Below are 16,368 nucleotides of genomic sequence, written 5' to 3'. Positions count from 1 at the left end.
AGAAGACACTTTAGTCGAGTTTCCCTTCGTGATGATGTGCGTTGGATCCTCAGCGCTCAGTGGCACTGGAAACCAGTGAAAGACGTTGGCTGAGGAGCCGGAGTCATCCCCACTGAAAAATAAAAACTGTGTCTGATTGTAGAGTCATTGCCTTATAATTGAGGGGACTGTTCCTGCACCTCAACAGGAACGCTTCATCGGTAAATGAAGTTAATAGGTGGCATGATTGCACAGGGAGGGGTCTTCAGGAGGCAGCAGTGTATCCCGTCACAGTGGAAATGAGCGCCGTCCCACTTTGTTCAAACGATCCATCAGATTTAGACGAGTAACGTGTGTCTACTCCAGTGTGACCTTTCCCTTTCTTGGCTGTCTTTACTGGAGATGACAGGTGTCACTGCTCCGCTTCTGAGTGATCGGCTGTCAGAGGAGCTTTTTTTCGTCAAAGGTTGAACTTCACGCTCTGAAACAGCCTGAAGCGAAGCAGGATTATTATGTGAAAGACATGCTGACAGCCTTGAAAGATGTGACCACAGCGCTACTCTTAATTTGCTTCCATACAGTCGGAGGCTCCGGCTGTTTGTGCGGGGGAGACTAGCATCAGTTTTAGTTTGTGTATTTGAAGTGTAGTGAGCATATTTGCATTTGTGCAATAAGTACTAATACACTTCAGTACAATGAGTCTTTACTAAAAACAAAGGGCTATAGCATTACAAAGACTTACAGTTGCCCTAAAGTCAGGCGATATGTCAAATTTTTCCAGCCAACATTCATCGGTCCAAGAAACAACGATAGGTGATTTATTCATGCAGGTGACTTTTTGATGGGCGAAGCAATGTAATCGTGCATGGACCGATTTACCTATTTAGAACAAAGAAGTCCAAACATGGAGGAACTAGTTGCCAAAAACCCCCAAAGTCGTCAGTTTGGGATTTCTTTGGCACTAAACCGGATGAAAGAGGCAAAGCTGCCGCTGTGCAGACGTACGGCAGCAGCAAAGGACTCGAACACGACTAACTCGCATGAGCATTTAAGTGTTCGCCGTCCAGCTGAGTATGCTCGGCTATCACCAGCTTTCCATCAACAAGCTCAAGAAAAGCTTTTCACCAGCAGAATATCCAAAGTGCTTTTACTAAAACGGTTAAATATGAAAAGGACAGCCCCAGGTGGACACAGCGCACGCTGAATATCTGTCAAAGGAAGTGATGTCGTTTCATACCGTGGAAAAGGAGCCATTCGTCGAGGTGCTGAAAACTTTTGTCGAGCAGCACATGCTTCCAGGACGGAAATATTTAATCATATAATGCAGCACTATTAGTTTGCTCCATTGACTTCTTCTCTTAGCTTCAAACAACATCATTAGCAAACTGATGGTCGATAAATGCGTCCAATCGCTCAACCTTAATGCACACGCCTATAACACGTCCATTTTAAATGTACCTTTGTGTCCGATGTTGTATTTTTTAAGTATTCCTACACTGACGAATGAGCTGCTTGCATGGAGTCACATGACTCAGTCCATCTGTAGCCTCAACTCGCCTAAACTTTAGACAGCAGAAGAAAAACGAAGCCCATCCAAAGATAAGCTTTTATTCCTAAAAACCGTTTCTGATTGGAGAAACATGTTACCGTGGTTACAGCAGCTATTCTGGTTTACAGTGAGGTTCGTGGACGAGGCTCTGTGGGCGTCCACGGAGCGCTCCAGCAGAGCATCAGCGGCTGACTGAGGAGCTTCTTAAATATCGGCGCCGACATCAGACGGTCGTTCCTAAAAGGAGGAACAAAGTTCGTCAGTCTGACATTCTCTGCTGTCGTCTCCTGCTCGGAGAATCCCAGACGTGCGGGAGCAGACTCTTTCTGCTGCGTCTCTCATTCATGATGCATTAAACCGCGCATAAATATTTATATGGTGCTTTCCGTGTTGGACCCCGCACGGACCATTTGCATTAGGTAGACTTTCAGGTTCACAACGGTGCATAAATATCAAGCAGAGCTCACACGGGTCCGTTACTCTTATAGAGTCAGAGTCTTTGGAGCTGGATTCTGTGGATCCTCCACATCCCGGAGTGCTGCCAAAAGGAGTCAAAAGTTCAGCAGCACAGTCTGAGATCTCTTATATAAGGTTGGTCAACCTCGGGGAGACACACAAGCGTCTCTGCAGTGTCTCGAATGCATCCACACCAACTTTGTCCCGCTGCTCATGCACACACACACACACACACACACACACCACCTCCCCTGCAGCCGTCTCATGCTTCGCCTGTGGACGCGCTGCTCCTCTTTGAAGTTCAGCGAGGGATTTGGGAAGCCGTCTGCAAACTCCTCGAGTCATGATGTTGGACAGATAAAACATGGACTGGATGATCGAGGGAAACTCGTTTTCATAGTCGTGTTTTCAGTAACTCCGAGCATCACGGAGCATTAATCCTGACGGCGTTTCCCTCTGTACTCGCAGAAGACGGAGGAAAAGACCTTTAACTGACGGGCTTTTCGGGGTCTTTGAATTGGTTTATGGGCTTTGTATCCGAAGCTCCGGAGAGATTGGAAAATGTCAACGTTTTTCATCAACTACTTTTTATTATGAGCAAAAGCTTCGCTGTATCTATATTAAAAATCTTCAAGGATTTAAAAATAAAAGGTGACACAGGTGCAGGTGAGAGTGAAGGTTTGGTTTCAGGCACAGAAAATACAGAAACTCGTGCGACGAAGGAATTTATAATCATGGCAAAAGTATCAACTTTAATAATAGCGCTTTTTTAGGCACCCAAAGCGCTTTACAGTTCCACTATTCATTCACACACTGGTGCAGGCAAACCACAGCTGCCCTGGGGCAGACTGACAGAAGTGAGGCTGCCATATCGCACCACTGGCCCCTCTGACCATCACCAGTAGGCGGTAGGTGAAGTGTCTTGCCCAAGGACACAACAACCAGGACAGGAAGAGTTGGGGGATCGAACTGGCGACCTTCTGGTCACAGATGAGCTCCCCAACCCCCTGAACCACGGTCGCCTTTGAAAACAAATGGAGATCTGAAGGATGGATCAAATGCAGAAGGTACGGAGCGCCTTGCTGCTTATCCAGGCCCGGGTCGGGGAACCAGCATTGTCAGCAGAGAAGTCCAAACCTTCCCATCCTTGACCATCACCTGCAGCTCATCGGCAGAGATACTGAAGCGTTCCCAAGCCGGCGGGAATGCTTCATTTCCAAAGAGAGACCTTAAAAAAAGTGTTACAATTTTCTTACAACTTTTAAGGAAAATCATAAATGATGCACGATATGTTTCAACACAGTTGCTGCAGAACTCTCTTCATCTACTTCATCTGCAGCTTTCACTAATCAGAGGGAAGATGTCTGATCGCTCTAAATGACCTTAAAGCAGCCGCACCAAACTTTTCCACATTTTAAAGCCTCTCCTGTCTTTTCTTGTCTGTCTGTTGGACTTTTGATCAAACTGAACCTCATGATGAACTCCAGGCTGGATGGATAATGAGGTGATAACATCAACCTTCTGTATTTTTCTGTTTCAGACGTATGCAGTACAGAGCCACTACGGCATTCCTCACTCAGAGGTAAACAGCTGCTTTATTCACTCTGCTCATCTTTGATATCGTCGCTTGTTTCTGTCTGATTTCCATCTCTGTTCCTGTCAGTTAGCAAAGCTGCACCAGCTGTCGATGCAGCAGCAAGGCCTGGCCCCCATCAGCCAGTCAGCTACACAAGTACTGCCTGGTATGTGCACGCACGCGCACACGCACACGCACACACACACACACACACACACACACACACACACACACACACACACAAGGAATTACAGGTAACCTCTTATTTCCAGCTCAATATTTGGATTCTTAGATTCTGCTCGAGCAGCTTTGCATGAGTCCCAGTTCAAAATAATCCTTCTTTATCTGACACTGGGGCTTCCCCCTCCATCCTTAGCCCGACTCTCTTCTGATCGGAGTCTACCACAAACTAATCTACTGATCAAACACATTCCAAGAGTCATTAACTTCTGATATAAGAGCTTTTCTCCCACACACTGATGGAGCTGCTTTAGCAGATGTTCTCTGGGTGAATCTGACAGCTGGATTTATTACAAAGAAGTACGACCTGTGTAAACCTGATATCTGTGTTAGATAAACATATACCTGTAGTAAATATTTAGCCTCAGAGCGATCTGCTCGTTAACATCTCTTTTCCCCCGCATGTCTGAATCTGCAGGTGTTTACAAGTCAAGACAAAGAGCGACTCACAGTCTCGGTGTCCGGCTCGGATTAATAGTTCAATATGTCGTATAATAAATCAGACTCCACAGAGAGGTTAACAAAATAAGTTTGTGTTGCCACAGAGCGGTTTGTGATCTGTGAAATAAAAGAGCCACAGAGGCTTTTGTGCTCACTGTAGTTTCATTATTGACTGATCTCCTCAGTGAAACCTGAAACCCTGCAAACCACTGTGCTTCCTGGAAAACGTCCATTTAACAGGAACTGCCTTTAATCTATACGCCTCCATGTGTCCTGTGTTGCCAGACGATTCCCACCTCCCTCTGACGCGATAACGTCTGCTCTCTGAGGCTGAGCGCTAAAGACTCAGGAGTCAGAGTGTGATAATGGTTCCCTCTGTCATTCCAAAGGAAATTAAGAGCCCAGCTCACTGATGCAGTCACACAAAGCGTACAATAAAACCATAACACTGCTGCAAACCTGAGCCTAAAACCTCAAACAGCCACTCGAGATTCTGGGAACTCTGAGCGATTTGACCGTCGTGTGCATGCAGCACATGTTGGTGACGTGCACGTGAGCGTGAGAGAGACGAGCTGTCAGCAGACGCATACGTGTTCAGTCTGCACACATTCGACTTTGAATCAAAGGACTAAAAACAGACGTCAAAGTCTGCAGCCTCTTAAAAAAAACAGACGGATTTATTCAAAAACCTTATTTTCATTTTGGAAAAGTCATTACGTCGAGTTTCATCATTCTCTTTATCAAAAACAACAGAGATGTTTGTAAAAATGTGTGAATGTTATCAGACATCCTCCGAGTTCAGCCTTTAAAATGCACAATGCTCTCTCTCCTGTCTGCGTCTCTGTTTGTGGGACAACTTTTCAAGTACATAATGAGGTAATGAATGCTGCACGAGCTTCATTCGGCAGCGCGGCTCTGAATTAGAATCTGTGCCTGGTGGCTTTGATTTGGAGCATCCAGCTGAACTTACAGGCCGACTGCAGAGCAGCTCTCTGTACTCGAACCTGGCCGGCAGATTTCTGGCTGCATCGGTGAGGCTCCACGCCGCTCTGCAGAACGGCTCTGCTAATCGACTAAAAGGTGGAAATCAAAGGTGTGACTGAGCAAACAGCTGATTGTGTTGGCCTCGTTAATAATAAGACCGCAGAGATGGCATCGTTAAAACAATTCAATTCAGGAAATTGAATAATTTGTCACAGATGCGGTTTTTGTAGCAAAGGAGAGAACTCCACCTCCACCTCTTCAGAGGAGCCAATCAGGTTCTGACGTTCCTCAAGGAGGGAAAGCAGCAACTATATAAGAGGACAAGGGACCAGAGGACAGAAGTGAAAGACAGAAAAGAGGTAGGAGAAAAAAGACAAAAGGACAGAGAAGAAGAATAGAATAGAATAAAATAGCCAGTTTTTTGTCAGTGTACATGTACAACGAAGATAAAGAAAAGGAGAAAATGGAAAGAAGGAAATGAGAGAAAGAACAGAAGAACCAGAGAGGAAACAGATGGAAAACATGAGTGCGTGAGGCATGGGGAACAAGGAAAATGAAAGAGATTTAAGAATGAAAACTAAGGCAGGGAGGGAGGAAAAGATGAGAAAGGATGAAGAAAAAGGAAAGAAAGAAAAGCGGAAGCAGCAAAAAGAACCATCGACGAGAGAGTCGTCACGTGGGGGCGACTGATTATTTCAACCCAGTCCAGGTAGAAAACTCATCAGACGTGGTTGGACGGGTGTCTCACACACTCACACTCACACACAGAGTTTCAGAGCGATCAAACCTTTCTGCAGCAAAGGACGTAAACGAGGGGAAGGTCCGGGTAAAGCCTATCAGTTTTTTGGCTCCTCGTTAGCCGGTTGGATAGAATCATCCAGGGCACAAATATATCGGTACTGCAAACCGTGGTCAGCGAGTCCTGATCGCAGGGACGATAAACTGGACAGCAGGAAGTTTTAACCCTGACAGAAACTTTCCTTCTGAAAGTAAAGTCATGAAAGCAGCAGGAAGAAAGGAGAGTATGTATGTACAGTAAGTAACGCTGACCACCCATCCTGACTCCAGCTGTGCTCACCAAATCAGAAACAGTGTTATTAAAGCGCAAACAGAGATTCCTTCATTTTCTATTAATGGGGTAAAATAAAAATATGATTTGTTGAAACGTTTTTCCTTCTTTGTTCTAGCTTTGCCCTTCTTTCAGTTTCCCTCCCACTTTGCTCTTATCAAAGTCAAACTAAGTCCCCGTTTGTGGAGGACGGTGATGAAAAAGAAGCCATTGGGGGTTTGTTGTGTTTTGATCCCTGATGATTTGGACGTTTTCTAATCATTCAAAATGAATTTTCTCTTTCTTCTCTCTCTCCCAGGAGGGATGGAGGCTAATTCCCAAACCACGTCTCAGGAGTTGCTCATTCCCAACGATGTGAGTAAGAGAGAGCTCAGCTCCAGAGGAGGCGTGTTTGCTGTTCTAAGTTTGTGAGTGAAAGTGTAGCGTGACTCTGGCCGCTAATCTCCTTCTACCTACACAAAAACACATGCCTACAGGTCAGCTCGTGCTCACTCCTACACGAGCTTCCTCCTCCTCTTCAGCGTTTCTCCTCCTCTCAGCCCACTCCGGCTTTCTGTGGTTTTGAACTGCTGATCTTATCGAGAGCAGCTCCTCCTCCTCCTTTATTGAGCTAGAACAGCAGCTTTACAGTGTGTAACGATGTTAGCGCGAACGTGATGCTGAAGTCGGTCGGTGTGTTTGCATTCCCCGTTTGTCTCTCCAAACATTCAAACTCCACGCCAACCTCCAGCCGCGGAGATGAAGCTTCGTCTGAAAAATGAAATCAATGCTGCTCCTCTGCCTCTTCATACATTTATATTTCTGCTGCTTTGTCAGATGTAAACATGCAGCTCCAAACTTTTCAGAGATTTGAGTCTGAAATTGTGCGGCTGCAGTTTTTGGTTGCTGTGAAGTGCTGCAGATAACACAGAGTGCAAATGAATGGTTTTAGTGGTTTCAGTGGGCAGATGTGTGGCACACGCTGGCTTCAGTCACAGCTTCTTCTCAGCTTTAATTAAGCTAACGAGTTGATATTTTCCCATCATTAGAAAACGTGTGTTCAGTTCAAGGTTGCGTTTAGATTTTATATCATGTTTTGTGAGTGTAATCAGCACCTGGACCTGGAGGGGTGTTGCAGTATATCATCAGCTGTGTTCTCCCACAACCCCCACCCCCCCGACTGCTGGCCCCGCCCCCGCCCGGTTCCTCTCTGTGAGCAGCCCTGCAGAGCTCCCAGTGGCTTTTTTTCAGACACTTAACAGTTCAGTATCGTGCTCAAGGACGTGTGACGTTTGATGGACGTGTCGACTGTTTCGAGGTCAAAGCGGCGACCTTTTGTTCCTGTGACAGCTTCTGGCCACCCAGCCTCCCCCCCTCCCCCCTCAGCCTCCCCCCCTCCCCCCTCAGCCTAAGCTCAGCCGTTTGATGCTTCGCCCTCTCTTTGGTTTGGCTGTGTTTACACACCATGCTCATTAAGCTGTTTACATGCTTCTGTAATAGGACTCCATGCCCGATCATTGGCTTACAGCTGACATGTACTTTGTGTGAGTGTTCAAACTCGCATGATAAAAGGAAAATTATGACAACATAACGTGACTCACACTGAGCTGTGGAGCTCTCTCTGTGGTTAGCAGGTCAGGATTAACTTAGAGTCGTCTAAGGAGCTTGCAAAGAAAAGCGTCTGGACTTGTTTGAGTTGCTTGAAGACGTTTCACCTTCATCCGAGAAGCTTCTTCAGTTCTAAGGTCAAATGGTGGAGAGTCCCAGATTTAAACCCAGTGGGAGTTTCCCCCCAAAGAGGGACAAAGGACCCCCTGATGATCCTCTACCTAAACACATGAGCCAAGATCAGAGTCTGTGACCTCAGACATTAACGTTGCTCATTTAGTCCGATCACGACAGTTTTCTGACTGCTGTTTGCATCTCTTATATTTGGTGGCACGGGTCTGTTTCTGCGACCTCACTGCCTTTTCTATGCACATCGAGGTGGGTTGCAAAGAGGCTTGCAGCTAGAGCGTACCTGTAGGGAGGCTAAAGCCTCGAATGTAACCTGTTGTGGAAACTGGAGAACCAACGGCTGACTAGTTATTCCTGTTAAATCCTTTGAAGTCTGCTGCCTGAGATGAAGTTGGTGCCTCATAATGGACGTTTTCTGAAAACGTGAAGCCAGGCTGTATATTAATATTAAGCTTTTAAAATATTTGCATTGTTTTTAATCAATATTGATGTTTTATAGACCATGTGAGATTGTCCATGATTTTGGACAATCACGGTAACAATGTATGCTGAAGAGACTGAATGAACAGAAGTGATGGACACTTTCCTGCTACTCTCCGAGTTGTAGTGAAACTGTGAAAAATGCAACACAAACGGGAAATGGGGACATGTTGGTTTTACTTTGAAATGTCTTTATTTCCATTTTTTAACTATTAGTTTTTGGACTTTTCTACTCAAATCTGAGGACACACAAGATGTTTTTGTTCTTCCGTGACCTACGTCCCCCAGGATTGAGCCACTGCCCTTCTGATTGGTAGATGACCTGCTCTACCTCCTGACCTGCGAGCTACCTTCACTTTACTCTTGTCCACTTCACGGGTTTAAGGCTGTTGACCAGCAGCAACAAGCTGACTGTGTGTGCTCAGCATGAACGTTCATAAAAAGCACCAAACGCTGGTTTAGATGTGGTTCACTGACTATCTGCACGTACACGGTGCTAAATAGGAGAATGTGAGCGGGAGGAGCCCGAGCACAGCCAGACAGTGTGTTTTTCCCATTAACACAGTGAGAGTATATATATTCCCTCTTTCTGCCTCACTTGACTCTTCCTCCACTTTGCCTCTCTCGGCATCCATCAGCGAGTGTTAGCCAGTCATTCAGTCTGTCACACATCAGCTGCTTAGAGCTGCCGTCGGCTCTGTCTGCACACACACACACACACACACACACACACACACACACACACTATGAGGACAACAAATTCAAGCGAACCCTTTACATCCACTGGGTGTCAGGGATGATTAACAGGAAACAGGCTCTGGGTCTTCACAGTGCTTCACTTTAAATGTCTGACATCCTGTCAGCAGCTGGATCACTTTAAATAACTTTATTAACTTATTAACTCCAGTTTACATTTCCCTGCACGAATCATTCATATTCATAGTGTGCATACTGAGACGGCAACGTTCACATGGCCGGACGGACGTTTCTGGACCGTCACTAACACGTCAGCTTTTTGGAGCCATGAATGACCTGATATCTGCCAATCAGTATTCAGCAACATCCAAATGAAATCCTTGAATTTCACTCCCTGAAACTGGAGCTCAGACTTCTGAGATTGTCTCTTAGTACCGTTAACTCCACAGCAGCCATATTATTGATCAGATAATTGGATTAAAAATGCTCCAGAAGGTCCAGAGGTCCAGCTCAGGGACTCCAGTAACTGAGGGAGGCTAGCAGCTACTGCCGCCTGTGTCTGCTCTGAAGTTCAGGGTTTTAACGCAGGAGACTTTGGGCACTGACTCACTGCTGGAGCCTCGAGTGGACGTTAGAGGAACTGCAGTTTTTGGCACTAGTGCCTTGGCTCAGTTTTGCAGCTCTAGAGGTTGCTCCTTGGCCGGTGACTGAGAGGTCGAGCAAACTACAGTATAAACCTGCAGATGGCACTTCGCTCTCTCGATATTTTTGTCCTCGTCAGTGCTTCTGAAAAAGGCTGATGTGTAGCTGCTATCAGCCTGCTGTGATCTGTTTATCAAGAGAAGATCTTTAATATCTGCTTGTGAATACAAAGATGTGCCAAAGGAGCAAAGGAGCAGCAGGTTCATTCAAAGCAGTAATTATTAGTGAGGAGGGTTAAAGATGAGATGTTTCTGCACCTGGATAATAGTCTGTGATGAGGGCCGGCGTTAGTAAAGAAATAACACTATCTTTATCCATGCCTCATTGCCTAACAGGAGACTTGATTTCTCCTGAGGAATTCACACAGTCGTGTTCAGTCACACTGGCCTCTCTGTGGCTTCAGCTCGAGAAAAGAAAAACAGCAGCGCGAGGTCATTTCTTTCCCGGAAACTCTCCATCTCCATTCTGACAAGATAATCAACACCTCCGCAGGTGCCGTCACCTTCCAGGTTTAAATGAAGTCGCAGTTTCGAGGCCTCTCGGGGCCTCCATTCATGCCTTTGTGTGCCGTTAGCGTGGACAGACTCGTGCAGAGAAACGCATCAGACGTGCAGCCCCGCTCGTGTGCGTTGACGACTGGCCGGAGAGAATAAGACGCACAAAACCACACAGCAGAGAGGAGCTTAAGACCCGGCGCATGCAAGTGTGTGATATGTTTGTGAGTCACTGAGCAGAGCCAAGCAGAGCAGCTTAATGACATCCTATAGCTCACAGTTAGCGATTTAACAACAGCAGTCTCCCCCCTCTCTCCTTCAGTAAACCTCTCCAAATTACAGGGGCAGCAGGGAATCGCCCAAAAATAGCCCTCGCCCTGTCCTCGTCCTCCCCTGCGCTTCGGCTTCAAGCTGATTTTACCCACCAGCTCTTACACAAAGCTGCTCGCTGGGGAACACGGCATCCTGTGAAAACCACACATTTCCAGAGCAACCAACCTTGGAGACGGAGCAAAAAACAAACCTCGTCTCCCCAGTCGCCCCGCGCTCATCCTTCCCGTCACGTCATTTTTATTTACATTGAAGATCAAATATGAGCAATATTTTAAGTACTTAGTTCGTGAGTTAGGTGTTATCAGTGGTTCGGGCACCGTACCAGACAGGAGGCTTTCCACTCCCCAATCATTCGACGTCTTCATTTAGTCCAGAGTTTTGGCATGAAAGAAGGAAATCCCAGGATCATCTCATTCCTGAAAATAACAGCAGGTCTTTAGCCACCAGTATACTCACCGTGCTGGTCACCTCATCACTGCCACATTCATTAAGGTTCGGCATTATGGCGCAGGTAGTATTCGCCTGAACGACAGGCATCGTCAACACTTTCACATCAAGGTTCAAGGTTCTTCATCAGTGCAGATATAAGAGGAGGAGACGTCAAAGCCACATGCAAAGAAATTGCTTTGTTTCAAGTTGAGGCGTGCGTGACCGCCAGAACCATGGTTTGCATCCACTTTGTTGTTCACTGCTTCTACCAGGAGCTGCATGAGCTGCTTGGCGGGCTGTCGGCGAGCTGAAGTATTCATGTAAATTCTCCATGTTATCCATAATGCCAGAATTCTTGGATTTACTTTTGGCATGGAAGACATGACCAAAGAGCCTCACAGGATGAAGGCCAAGTAATGACAAACATGAAAATAACACAAACCAAACAGAAAACATAAGGTGTATTATCCAGTGTGAAAAGCCGTCTCCGAATCTGACGAGGAGGTTTATGTAATAGACACGGGCGTCTCCGTCACCTTCAGACGAGCAGATGGTCTCGAGTTTCTGGTGTGAAGAGCTAGACTTTAATCTAGACGAAGCTAAGCAGCTGGTTTTTAGGTCTAAGTCTACAAGTGCTGAAAGCTACAAAGAACAAAATGCAGTGATTTTAGTTCTTACTAAGTGAGTCATCACATCACTGAAGGCTGTCACAGAGCGTGCGAGTGTAGAAGTGTGAGCCTGGCTCCACTCGAGGTTGTTAAAAGGGGGTTTTTCCTTCCCACTGTCGCCAAGTGCTTGTTCATAACCATAGTCTGATGGTTGGGGTTTTCTCTGCATTATTGTCTTTACCTCACAGTGTAAAGCACCATAGGCCAACTATCTGGTCGTTAAGTGATGACGCGACGAATCCTACTTCCGGGTCTAAAGTAGTCTGCGTTTAATATGGCTTTTGTGTTGTTAACATGTTTAATGTTTTGTATTTTCTTCTATTTAATCTCAAAAAGCTCCTAAAACAGTCAGTGATCACTGTTGACCTCCCTCGGCTTTTATTACCGCTAATCATTTATTTAAGCTCAGTTTTTAAAACCTTAGGATGTAACTACAGCCCAGCCCATGCAGCAGTATATGAATGACTAACCTCGTATTGTGGATGGATTATCTCAGTTGTTCTCCTGGCTGAAGTTTGGTCCTTTTACAGCATCCTGCCATGCGATTACATTTGTTCCTGACCACCGAGAACACTCACGTTAACTTTTATCGAGTGGAAAAAAAGTTAGCTTGTTTATATTATGCTAACATAGCTGTGTCGCTAGCGGTCACGTAGCACATCGTTATATACCAGCTAGCCCAACTTCAGTAACCCTACAAACGTCACTGCTGTTTAGTTTCCTGTCTTCATTTATGTTGGAAGTGATAACAGAGCTGTACGTTTTAATTTGTTTCCAAAACCCGGCAGTCAGGACATGTTATATTGCAGAGGTGGGACCAAGTCATTGTTTTGCAAGTCTCAAGTCAAGTCTCAAGTAATGTCAGGCAAGTCAGAGTCGAGTCTCAAGTCACTGGTGTAAAAGTCCAAGTAAAGTCACAAGTCTGAAATTTTGAATTTCAAGTCCTTTCGAGTCTTTAAAAAAAAAAACGAAAAAAATAATGTTGCAGTTATGCTAAATGTAAATATTAGACCATGTAATTTTTAAATCTGTGTTTTTCTCAACACATGACAAAATAGTGAACTTAGAAAATATACACAAATTGTGAAATTGCACCTCTTTAAAATGCAGCTCAATTAAACCTAGCTCCAAGAATAATTTTCACCGACAGTTCTGAGATAAGCTGCATGTTATTCTTGGATGCGCTTGTAGGACCGGCTTTAAAATCGCATGACAAAAATATCATACATAAATAAATGATATTTTAAAAAAAATATAATTTAAAAAAAAACTGCATCACCAACGTAGCCTGGAAAACATTTGCTAGTTAGATGAAGTCAGCTATCTCATCGTAGCATATTTATATGCATATTTATAATTATACGGTTCTTGGAGTGAGTGCATACACTCATGAAGTTTAGTAACTTCCGGTCACTGCAACAAGCCCAGGTACAGTTTACCGACGGATGGGTGCAGGACCTTGAAATGCACCGTGTAGAAAGTAAAGACCATCGTACGTATCATAAGTTTACCAGTCTCACAAATCGTCGTCATAAATACACATTCGTTAACCGTTTATTAATAGGACCTTTGAGCTCAACGGTAGTTAATTAGCAGTGGAAATAATTTCTGGTAGCATCACAGAAATGTAGCAGTGACAATAATACTGTATGCTGTAATCGCACTGGACAATTAGTGATACAAAACAACTGTTTTACCCTGTGAATAAAAGTATATGTTTTTGTCAATGTACCATAATAACAGAAGCGAAACACAATATTCTGTCAGGACAATTCACTATTTATGCACAATAAACAAAGGAGCATAGCGCGACAATTTCTGTTCAGCGCCAGACTTGCTTGTAACCTATATCACCAATTATGTTAAGAAAAATGACGCATTAACTACAACAGCAGACTGACCTTTGTGGAAATGCTTGGAGCAGACTAACCTGTGAGCTGGAGGGTTCTGGGACGTTATAATTGGTCTTTGAATGGCTGCAATCCAGTCGCGTCTTTGTTACTTCGGAAACATGGCTCGAACAATTTCTCTTCAACGACGTAATCCGATAACAACCGATCTCTTTACCCGTCGGCTTCCCGTGGCTGTCATGCGACCGGCTATTGCAGTTAATAATACAACAGCTTCTTGACATTTTTGTGTTTCTTTTTATCGCTGTGTGACTGGTTTCAATTGAAAGCCTGCGTGCGCTAGTACCGCTTGCCACGAGTTCCCAGAATCCTTTGCGGTTCTACCTGTGAATGACGTCACATTTTCAATCTCTATATAATATGCATGTTAAATTTTATATTTGGGGTAAAATATCAAGTCTTTTCAAGTAAACCGGTTCAAGTCCAATTCAAGTCCCAAGTCATTGGTGTAAAAGTCCAAGTCACAGTCTTAGAATATTATTTCAAGTCAAGTCTAAAGTCATAAAATTAATGACTCGAGTCTGACTCGAGTCCAAGTCATGTGACTCGAGTCCACACCTCTGCTATATTGTATTTAGATAGAAGCTGGCGAGCTAACTCCCTGCTAACTTCTAACTCCGTTAAATGTCATAAATTCCGTTTTCATGGATGCCTGGATGTTAAACTCAATTGTTACACCTGGTAGAGCAGAACGCTGATCATTTTATTAAAGATGAAAGACTTTAGACAGTTTTTCAACTCTCAGTAATGCCATAGTGATCGTTTGATATATGGACCTGCAGCGGAGTTTAGGCCCAGACACGGCTAGTGACGTCAGACTGAACGACCGGATTGTTGTTGGTGCTATATAATCAGTGTTGAGGAGTAACGGAATACATGTACCGCCGTTACGTATTCAGAATACAAAATATGAGTAACTGTATTCCGTTACAGTTACCGTTTAAAAAGGTGGTATTCAGAATACAGTTACTTTGTTGAAATAAATGGATTACACTGCGGTACTTTCCTGTTTCATATTGTCGCGGGTCAGGACTGTTTGGGTTTTGTTTGACAGCTACGTTCTTTCGTTCCAGGCGGCAGCGTTACGGTTGCCATGGTTACAGGGCGACGCTCTCTCTCTCTTTCTGCGACTGTGTGTTTCCTGGGTGAGAGAGCGCCTTTTCGTTGTTGTTGTTGTGCTAAGCTAACAGGCAGAATGCTACAAGCATAGCTCTAAAGAATGTAGCATCATGGGCAGTGTAGTCCGTGCTGCAGGGAGAATGCACTGCCATACACGTTATGTGTCTGTGAGCGCGAGGAGGGAGAAAAAGGGGAGTGGAAAGGTACAAGTTGTCATCGAGGAAAAACGGGAGCTGGAAGCATGTAAATATAATAATAACCACTGCAGCCAAGAAGAGAGCCTGACGAGCCCAGTTGTAAGTAAGCTGTTAAGACTCGACTGTACACCGTGTTCCTGTTTTCCTCCGAAACAATAAGTTCCGTTGGAGCAGCCTTTCAACGCCTCTCTCTGTCTCTCGCAAGAAAAATTGACCCACACAACAAAGTAAAGCTATTTTTCGGCTATGAGCCGACAGGGACCCCGCCGTATTAGTCAGAGGTCCCTTTACTACAGTTCGGAGTCGCGGACCTTCAGTAATAGTAATAAATCACACAGCAATAGTACATTCACGTTGTTGTAAAAAGCACGATAATATATTAAGTAATCCAAAGTATTCAGAATACGTTATTGTCATTGAGTAACGTAACGGAATACGTTACAGAATACATTTTGGGGCATGTATTCTGTACTCTGTAATGGAATACATTTTAAAAGTAACCTTCCCAACACTGTATATAATAAAAACTGAATTTAAGCTAAACTCAAGGGAAGCAGGCTGATAGCAACTCTCAGGTTAGCCAGCAAAATAAAAAAACCCTGAGCTAGAAAAAGTGCTACAGTCTCACCAATAAGAAACTTTTTGCAGTTTTTCAAAATAAAAGTGAAAATTTTCTGCGTGTCTTCATGCTGACTGATGACCCCTGATGTACGAACATATTTAACCAGTATTCAGTGAGTCTGTGCACAGACGTCTTCATCCACAGGTAGTCACGCACCTGTATGACTTTAAACTGTGTTAATACTTGTTCAGCAATCAGAGATGGAGACATTTAAAGGTTAGTGTGTGTGTACATCTTTGTTTCCCTGGATATCTGCCAGTCTGCTGGTGGTGACTCACAGGAGGACGGTAATTATTCAATGAGCACGTTTGTGAGGTCAAACAGCGGCTAAGAGGGATCTCATGCAAATGGTTGTAACCCGGTTGTCATTGGCCAGCACTTTATTTGTCAGTGTCTCTAATGCGCACGCACACAGACACACACTTAAATTATCAAAGACCTTTCTGAGAATACCTCTCTACAGTGCAGATCTACTCACTCTTTCGTGCACAGAGGAACAGAAAGAGGCCGTTACAGGGAGGCAATAAAGCAACGAATGAGATGAAGGCAAAAAGTGACTAAAGGGAAGCTCGGGGTCGTTAGTGGATTAAAGTGAGAAGCCGAGAGCAGCGATGAGTCATGCTTTAAAAAGAAGAGGATGGTGGTGGCTCAGCAGAGAGAGGAGCTTCTGTCCACATGTCAAACAGAGGGCTGCTTTAATCCGAGGCA

General features: G+C 44.7%; 1 protein-coding gene across 4 annotated transcripts in view; it reads left to right on the top strand.

Moving 5' to 3' along the window:
* Nucleotides 1-16,368, top strand: part of pcbp4 (poly(rC) binding protein 4) — a 204,873-nt gene that overhangs the window by 171,945 nt on the left and 16,560 nt on the right. For all 4 annotated transcript variants that reach the window (XM_085407699.1, XM_085407701.1, XM_085407698.1 and 1 more), the window contains 3 exons: nt 3,525-3,566; nt 3,648-3,726; nt 6,593-6,648. In XM_085407699.1, the coding sequence (XP_085263825.1) occupies nt 3,525-3,566; nt 3,648-3,726; nt 6,593-6,648 (177 nt within the window). The remainder of the gene's footprint in view (nt 1-3,524; nt 3,567-3,647; nt 3,727-6,592; nt 6,649-16,368) is intronic.

Source organism: Rhamphochromis longiceps, linkage group LG5, assembly GCF_057381845.1.
Source record: "Rhamphochromis longiceps isolate RC_006_pf linkage group LG5, R_longiceps_female_GT1.1, whole genome shotgun sequence".
NCBI lineage: Eukaryota > Metazoa > Chordata > Actinopteri > Cichliformes > Cichlidae > Rhamphochromis > Rhamphochromis longiceps.
Note: the sequence above shows the minus strand (reverse complement) of the source record. Positions and strands in the feature narration are given on the sequence as shown.